The sequence below is a fragment of the Tinamus guttatus genome, unplaced genomic scaffold (genome assembly GCF_059628265.1).
Source record: "Tinamus guttatus ecotype Peru unplaced genomic scaffold, ASM5962826v1 Tinamus_guttatus_pri_ptg000821l, whole genome shotgun sequence".
Lineage (NCBI taxonomy): Eukaryota > Metazoa > Chordata > Aves > Tinamiformes > Tinamidae > Tinamus > Tinamus guttatus.
In genome coordinates, this window is record NW_028289355.1 from 39,765 (window position 1) to 48,797 (window position 9,033).

Sequence of the window (9,033 nt, forward strand, 5' to 3'; positions counted from 1 at the left end):
CGCGGCCCCCACATCCCCGCTTGCATGCGCTGGGGCCGCCCGCTGCATGCGCCGCCCGCCCGGACGCCTGGGCCCCTCCTCCTGCCCCTCCTGCACCCCAGTGTCCCCGTCCCGGCCGGGGCGTCAGCGCGGGGCGTCCCGGGGCCCGAGGCCTGGGGAGACACCGGGGTTGGTGACCGCGGGAGGGGACACGGGAGGGGACACGGGTGGTTTCCCCAGGCCGGGTCCCGGGGCGCCCCGCGGCCGGTGGCTCCGGGGCCGCTCCGTGACCCGGCGCCGTCTCCGCCGGCTCCCGCAGCGGCTGCTCCGCATGGACCTGCCGGTGGCCGATGACAACACGGTGCATTTCAACTCCACCCTCATGGCCCTCATCCGCACCGCCCTGGACATCAAGATCGCCAAAGGCAAGAGGGGGGACACGGGGACACGTGTGGGGACAGAGTGGGCATTGGGGACACAGAGGATGGGACCTTCGGGGACAGGAGCAAAGTCCCTGTGGGCATGGGGACCAGGAAACTGGTGGGATGGGGATGAGAGACCCTGGATGGTCCCTACAGTGTTGGGGACCAGAAGCCTGGTGGGATGGGGACAGGGTCCCCAAGGAGCTGGTACCAGGAACCTGGGGGATTGGGGACCTTTGGGAGACAGGAGCAGCGTCCCCAAGGGGCTGGGGACCCTGGTGGGATGGGGACAGGGTCCCCAAGGAGCTGGTACCAGGAACCTGAGGGATTGGGGACCTTTGGGAGACGGGAGCAGCGTCCCCAAGGGGATGGGGACCCTGGTGGGATGGGGACAGGGTCCCCAAGGAGCTGGTACCAGGAACCTGGGGGATTGGGGACCTTTGGGAGACAGGAGCAGCGTCCCCAAGGGGCTGGGGACCCTGGTGGGATGGGGAAAGGGTCCCCAAGGAGCTGGTACCAGGAACCTGAGGGATTGGGGACCTTTGGGAGACAGGAGCAGTGTCCCCAAGAGGATGGGGACCCTGGTGAGATGGGGACAGGGCAGCTGGGGGAGGTGTGAGGGATCCCTGAGGAGATGAGGACAGAGATGGGGACAGCGATGAATGGGGTGGGCAGGCGACACGTGGAGGTGACAGGAGACTTGGGGACTGCTTTAGGGATGGGGCATCTGGCAGGGCAGGAGCATCCCTGGTGGGAAAGGGAGGTTCCCATGGACCATCTGTGCCTGGGGAGGGGACACAGAGGACAAGGATGTCCCCAAGGGTGGCCGGGTGGACCCTGCCCTCAGCCCCCTCTCCGCAGGGGGAGCCGACAAGCAGCAGATGGACGCGGAGCTCCGCAAGGAGATGATCGCCATCTGGCCCAACCTGTCCCCCAAAAACCTGGACCTGCTGGTCACCCCCCACAAGTGTAAGGAGCCACCCGGTCCCTGTGCCCCGTCCCCATCCTGTCCCCGTCCCCCCTGACCCCTCTCTGCGTCCCCGCAGCCACCGACCTCACGGTGGGGAAGATCTACGCGGCGATGATGATCATGGAGTACTACAGGCAGAGCAAGGCCAAGAAGCTGCAGGCCATGAGGGAGGAACAGGTCAGTCCTGGGACGGGGACACGCCGGGTCCAGGACACCCGTCACCTCCCGGTGCCCCTCCAGCATCCCCATCCCATCCCGAACATCTCCATGTGCATCTCCAGCACCCGCATCCAGCTGGAACATCTCCACATGCATCTCCAGCTCCTCCATGAGCATCTCCAGCATCCCCATCCCAGCTGGAACATCTCCATGAGCATCTGCAGCACCTCCATGCGCAGCTCTAGCATCCCCATCCCATGCCGCACAGCTTCATGAGCATCTCCAGCAGCCCCATCCCAGCTGGAACATCTCCATGAGCATCTCCAGCAGCCCCATCCCAGCCCCAAGACCTCCAGCTGCATCTTCAGCATTCCCATCCCAGCTCCAGCACCTCCATGTCCCTCTCTGTGTCCCTGACACGTCCCCAACTGCTCTGGTGTCCCCGCAGAACCGGACACCGCTGATGTTCCAGCGCATGGAGCCACCATCCCCGACGCAGGACGGGGGTCCAGGGCCGGATGCGGTGGCCTCAGCCGAGCCACCCGGGGGGATGTAAGTGCCACCGACTCCGTCTTGCCCGGCCTGATGCTGGGACCCGTCGTGATGGCGCTGAGCCACCGTGTCCCCCAGGGCTGCACATGATGGTGGCCTCAAGGAGAGTCAGTCGTGGGTCACCCAACGCGCCCAGGAGATGTTCCAGAAAACGGGGACCTGGAGCCCCGAGCGGGGACACCCCGAGGACATTCCCAACAGCCGCCCCAACTCCCAGGTGAGGGCAGTGCTGAGCTTCCATTTTCCCTGTGTCCCCATGTCCCTGTGTGTCCCTGTGTCCCCAACTAGCCCCTAAACCTCATCCCTCTGCCCACATCCATCCCCAGCAGTCGCCATGTCCCCAGATGCCCCCTAAACCTCATCCCTCTGTCCCCGTGTCCCTGGGACTCCCCACGGGAGGCCCCAGGGGAGATGTCCCCGAGTGCCATATGTCCCCACACCGTCCCTTGGTCCCCGCAGTTGGTGGAGATGCGCGAGATGGCCAAGGACGGCTACTCGGACAGCGACTACCTGCCCATGGAGGGCCACGGCCGGGCTGCCTCCATGCCACGGCTCCCCGCCGAAAACCAGGTGAGAGGGGGGTCCTTTTGGGGAGGGGGGGACATGGTGGGGACACCGGGACGGTCCCCGAGATGCTGCGACATCCCGCTCGCTCGCAACCTGCCTGGATCTGTGGTGGGGACCGGGGGATTGTCCCCATCTCCGTCCTTGTCCCCTGTGCTGGGGGGACCTGCTGAGAGTGGCCGGGGGCTTGGCCAGCATGGCAGCTGGGTGGCCAGGGCTGCATGTGACCCCGTGGTGCCACGGGGACGAGGCCACCCCTTGTCCGCTCTGGTGCATAAGGGCTTCGTGTGACAGAGCTTCATGTCCCCTCTGGGGGTCTGTGTGTCTGCATGCATGGGGACAGGGACATGGATGGGGATAGGGACCAGGACAGGGATGGGGACAGAGATTGGGGCAGGAATGGGGACCAGGACATGACTGGGACCAGGACAGGGATGAGGATGGGGTCAGAGACCGGGGCAGGAATGGGAACCAAGACAGGAATGGGGATGTGTCCAGGACAGGGATGGGAAAAGCGCTTGGGGCAGGAATGGGGACCAGGACATGACTGGGACCATGACAGGGATATGGATGGGGATGAGGATGGGTCCAGGACAAGGACGGGGACAGACTGAGGATGGGGAGGATGTCCCTGGGACAGGGATGGAGACCAGGATGGGGACAGGGATGGGGACAGTGATGCTCTGGCTGCTCTGCTCGCTGCTGCTGCTCGCCTGGCCCCTGCTTGGCTCCGTGCGGATGCCGGTGCGGATGCCGATGCCAAGGCCGATGCCGATGCCGACGCCGCTCCGCCCCGGCCCCCTGCCCGCTCCCCGCTGCCCCGCTGGCCCCGCGTTCACTCTGCTCTCTTCTCTCCCGCTGCTCTGCGGCCACCGCCTGGGCCGGCTCCGGCAGAGGAGGAAGGGCCGATCCCGAGGGAATAACCTCAGTGTAGGTACCGCCGGCACCCGCCGCCCGCAGCGCGGCAGCCGGGGGCTCTCCTGCCAGCGCCACATCCCTCCGGGACACCCGCCTGCCCCCCGGTTCTGCCAGGCAGCCGTGTGCCCATCCGTCCTTCTGTCCACTCATCCCTCCATCCATCCATCCCTCCATCCATCCACTCATCCTATCCACTCATCCATCCATCTACTCATCCATCCATCCATCCATCCCTCCATCCATCCATCCACTCATCCCTCCATCCATCCATCCCTCCATCCATCCACTCATCCTATCCACTCATCCATCCATCTACTCATCCATCCATCCATCCATCCACTCATCCATCCTTCCATCCATCCACTCATCCCTCCATCCATCCATCCACTCGTCCACCCACCCACCCATCTGTCCTTCTCTCCATCCATCCACCTATTTGTCCTTTTCTCCACCCATCCACCCGCTTATCCATCTCTCCATCCACTTATCCTTCTCGCCATCCATCTATCCACCCACTTCTCTATCCATACACTTATCCATCCATCCAACCACTTCTCCATCCCACTGCCACCTGCTCCATCCATCTCCACCAACCTCTTTTCTATCCGTTGCAGCCTCTCCATCCCTCCACCCTCCTGTCCATCCTTCATTCCTTCTGTCTCACTCTCCATCCACCCTCCATCATCACTCTCGTCCCTCTCCGGTCCCCGCTCCGTCCCTCCTTCCCAACCTCTCTCGCTCGGTCCTGCCCATCCAGAAGCAGCAGCTCAGGAGCCGTCTCAATCCTTTAGTCCCTCTGTCCCCACGTGCCCAGGACATCTCCCTGTGTCCCTCCCTCTTCCCTGTCCTCCGTGTCCCATCCCCAGGGTGCTGCAGCCACCTGGACCCTCTTCTTGTCGGCATCCCATGTCCCAGCATCCGTGTGACCAGCAAGGAGCAGCGTCCCCGCCCCTTGTCCCCATGTCCCTGTCCCCATCTTCCCCGTCTCTCCCTACCGGAGCTGCGCAGAGGCCGGGGGGCCTCGGCAGGAGCTGGCAGCGCAGCCGGAGGGCGAGAGCAGCAAGGGGGGGACACGGGGACGTGTCCGTCCCCGGCGGGTGGACAGGGGACACCGTGTCCCCTCCCAGCCCAGTGCATGGCACAGGGGTGGCCTGGGCAGAGCAGGGAGCTGAGCAGGAGGTGGCTCCGGTGGGATGTGGCGGGATATCGGCTGGTGGCTCCTGGAGCAGCTCCCGCATCTGCGGCGGGGAGAGGCGGCTGCGTCCGCGGGGCCACCGGGTGATGATGGGAGGCGGTGAGGGAAGGATGGATGGAGGGGTGGATGGATAGAGGGGTGGATGGGTGGATGGATGGAGGGAGGGACGGATGGATAGATGAAGAGGCAGATGGATGGGTGAATGAAGGATGGATTGAAGGATGGATGAATGGAAGGATGGATGGGCGGATGGATGGATGGATGGAAGGAAGGAAGGGTGAATTGAAGGATGGATGAATGGACAGCTGGATGGATGGATGGAAGGAAGGGTGAATTGAAGGATGATGGATGGATGGATGGATGGATGGATGGATGGATGGATGGATGGATGATGGATGGATGAAAGGGTGGAAGGAAGGGTGAATTGAAGGACGAGATGGACGGATGGAAGGAAGGGTGAATTGAAGGCTGGACGGATGGACAGATGGATGGATGGATGGACGGATGGATGGAAGGAAGGATGAATTGATGGATGGATGGATGGATGGATGGAAGGAAGGATGAATTGATGGATGGATGGATGGAAGGAAGGGTGAATTGAAGGATGGATGGATGGATAGCCAAACAGGCAGCAGCTGGGTGAGAACCGGCACGCCCGGCTCAACGGCTGGGAGGCAGCTGTCCGGATGGAGGCTGGAAGGCGGCACGGAGGCCCGAGCGAGCAGCCGGCGGAGGCCGCGGAGGCCGCGGAGGCCGCCGCGGTCCCTCAAGCCGCCCCGTCCCCTTCCAGCAGGAGCCGTCCCGTCCCCGCGCCGGCCCGGCCGGGCTCCGCTGCAGCGCCGCGGCTCTGCTCTCTCCCCCGCAGCCCGTCGCGGACGGCAGCCCCATGACGCGCTCGGCCTCGCTGCTGGGCCAGCCGCGCGGCGGCCCGGGCCTCCGCCTCGACGACTACTCGCTGGAGCGCGTCCCCCCCGAGGACGGCCCGCGGCACCAGCGCCGGCGCGAGCGGGGCCACCGCGCCTCCGAGCGCTCCCTCAGCCGCTACACGGACGGGGACACAGGTGGCCACCCCGAGCGCGTCCGTCCCCCGGGGCCACCGCTCTGTCCCCTTGATCCCTTTCTCCTGGGTTGGAGTTTTTGGTGCATCCCTGTCTCCTCCTGGTGTCCCGTCACGCTGCCCTGAGTGTCCCCTGAAGGTGGGATCTCCTCCACGGTGTCCCAGAAGTCCCAGAGGTGACACCATCTCCTCCATGGTGTCCCCCTGATTCCATGGGTCACTCCACCTCCACTGTGTCTCCATGAGCCCAATGGACCATGCCACCTCCTCCGTGTCCCCTTGGGTCACACCATCTCCACCGCATCCCTGTGTCCTCCTGAGTCCCATGGGTCAGGTCACCTCCACTGTGTCTCCATGAGCCCAATGGACCATGCCACGTCCTCTGTGTCCCCATGAGTCCCCTGGGTCACACCATCGCCACTGTGTCCCCATGTCCTCCTGAGTGCCATGGGTCAAGTCACCTCCTCCGTGGTGTCCCCACCTTCTCCTGACTCCTAGAGGTGACACCAACTCCCAAGTGTCCCCATGTCCTCCTGAGTGCCATGGGTCAGGTCACCTCCTCCGTGTCCCCATGAGTCCCCTGGGTCACACCATCTCCATCATGTCCCCCATGTCCTCCTGAGTGCCATGGGTCAGGTCACCTCCTCCATGTCCCCATGAGTCCCTTGGGTCACACCATCTCCCAAGTGTCCCCATGTCCTCCTGAGTCCCACGGATCAGGTCACCTCCTCCTCCGTGGTGTCCCCACCTTCTCCTGGCTCCTATAGGTGACACCATCCCCAAGTGTCCCCATGTCCTCCTGAGTGCCACGGGTCAGGTCACCTCCTCCGTGTCCCCATGAGTCCCCTGGGTCACACCATCTCCATCATGTCCCCCATGTCCTCCTGAGTGCCATGGGTCAGGTCACCTCCTCCATGTCCCCATGAGTCCCTTGGGTCACACCATCTCCCAAGTGTCCCCATGTCCTCCTGAGTCCCACGGATCAGGTCACCTCCTCCTCCGTGGTGTCCCCACCTCCTCCTGGCTCCTATAGGTGACACCATCCCCCAAGTGTCCCCATGTCCTCCTGAGTGCCACGGGTCAGGTCACCTCCTCCGTGTCCCCATGAGTCCCCTGGGTCACACCATCTCCATCATGTCCCCCATGTCCTCCTGAGTGCCATGGGTCAGGTCACCTCCTCCGTGTCCTCATGAGTCCCCTGGGTGACACCATCTCATCATATCCCCCATGTCCTCCTGAGTGCCATGGGTCAGGTCCCCACCTCCTCCTGACTCCTATAGGTGACACCAGCTCCAAGTGTCCCCATGTCCTCCTGAGTCCCATGGGTCTGGCCACCCCATCATGTCCCCATCTCCTCCTGAGCCCTACGGGTCACCCCACCTGAACCGCGTCCCCCAGCCACCGCCGACGTCCCCAAACGTCCCCGCCGCAGGCCTGGGCACGGACCTGAGCGTCACGACGCAGTCCGGGGAGCTCCCGGCCAAGGAGCGGGAGCCGGAGCGGGGCCGCGCCAAGGACCGGCGCCACCGGCACCACCACCACCACCACCACCATCACCACCACCACGGCGGCGGCGGCGGCAGCGCCGGGGACCGCGAGCGCCGCGAGCCCGGGCGGCCCCGCTGCTCCCGCTCGCCCAGCGCCGGCCCCGAGCGCCCGGCCCCCCGCCAGGTGGGTCCCGCCTTCCCTCGCCCTCGCCCTGCGCCTATAGGGACCCCCCCAAAATCCGCTCCCAAAAATCTGACACTTTCCACCCAAATCGGAACCCCCACCCCTCCCAAAGCTGACATTCCATCTAAACGTGATCCCCCCCCCAAATGTGAACACCTCCCCCTCTCCAAATCTAACACCCCCTGCCCAAATCTGATCCCCCCCCCCAAAATCTGACACCCCCCCCAATCGGGAACACCCCCCTGCCCAAATCTGAACCCCCCCCCCAAAATCTGACATTCCATCTAAATGCGATCCCACCCAAATGTGACCACCCCCCCCCTCCCCCCAAATCCAAAACCTCCTACCCAAATCTGACCCCCCCCAAAATCTGACCCCCCCCCCCCCATTGGAAACACCCCCTGCCCAAATCTGAGCCCCCCCCCAAATCTGACATTCCATCTAAACGTGATCCCCCCCAAATGTGACCACCCCCCCCGCTCCAAATCCAACATCCCCTACCCAAATCTGACCCCCCCCCCCCAAAATCTGACACCCCCCCCATTGGAAACACCCCCCCCCTCCCAAATCTGACCCCCCCCCAACCTCCAAATCTACCAACCCCCTCCCCCAGCAATGGCGGGGGGGGGGGGCAAGGGCTGCTCCCTGGGCCGGGTCTGGCTTGGGGGTGAAACCAAAGACCCCCCCCCCCCCAAACACACACGGAGCCCCAGACCATTTCCAACCACCCCCCCCCAAAAAAAAAATAGAGCAGGGCCCAAGGTGACACCCCCCCCCAGAAGGTCTCTCCACCAGAGACCCCCCCCCCCATCAAGTTGGGGGGACACCCGTGGCGGGGGGGGGGCAGAGGAGCAGTGCCCCCCCTCCCCCAAATGTCACCATCCTGGTGGCCCAGGATGCCCCCAGGGGAGGGCAATTAGGGGGAGGGGGGGGCTAAAAGTAATGGGGGGGGGGCAAATCAATTGAAGGGGCAAGAGAAACGGGCGGGGGGCACGAGAAATGGGAGGGGGCAAGGGGGGGGGGTACCCCTTCGCGCTGCCCCCCATCCGCTGCTTCCCCCCCGCTGCTGCCCATCCCTGCACAGAGCCATCTCGCTTGCGCGCCCCCCCCCCCCGCCAATGTCCCCCCCCCCGTGCCCCCCCCCGCCCCCGCAATGTCCCCATGTCCCCTCCCCGTGTCCCCCCCCGCGCCGCTGGCGGGATCAGCGCCCAGTGACGTCTCTGTTTCGGCTCCGCTGCGCCCGGCCGCGAGGGGCAGCCCAGGTAAGCGGGCCCCCACCCCCCCCAAAAATCCACCCCCCCCACCCGCCCCCCCCATTGCAGGACCCTCCTTGGAGCGTTTGGAACGAAGCTGCACCCCCCCCCCCCCCCCCCCAAATTTACCCCCCCCCCCAACTAGGATCTTGCACCCATGGGTGCTGTGGGGGGTTGCACCCGCTTGGGGCAGGGGGGCAACAAGACAGAACGACCCCCCCCCCCCGCCCCCAGCTGCATCCTGGGATGGGGACGTGGCCCCCATCTGGGTGCACCCCCCCCGCCCTCTGCAC

General features: G+C 65.0%; 1 protein-coding gene across 1 annotated transcript in view; it reads left to right on the top strand.

Annotated features, from left to right (window-relative positions):
* LOC104572093 (voltage-dependent P/Q-type calcium channel subunit alpha-1A) overlaps positions 1 to 7,487 on the top strand; it is a gene marked incomplete at its 3' end in the record, with an annotated part of 42,555 nt that extends 35,068 nt beyond the window's left edge. Inside the window, 9 exon segments of the mRNA XM_088537607.1 lie at positions 299 to 404; positions 1,263 to 1,370; positions 1,448 to 1,548; positions 1,979 to 2,082; positions 2,161 to 2,299; positions 2,542 to 2,652; positions 3,541 to 3,576; positions 5,625 to 5,820; positions 7,249 to 7,487. Coding sequence (XP_088393733.1) covers positions 299 to 404; positions 1,263 to 1,370; positions 1,448 to 1,548; positions 1,979 to 2,082; positions 2,161 to 2,299; positions 2,542 to 2,652; positions 3,541 to 3,576; positions 5,625 to 5,820; positions 7,249 to 7,487 — 1,140 coding nt within the window.
* Between the last annotated feature and the right edge of the window lie 1,546 nt (positions 7,488 to 9,033).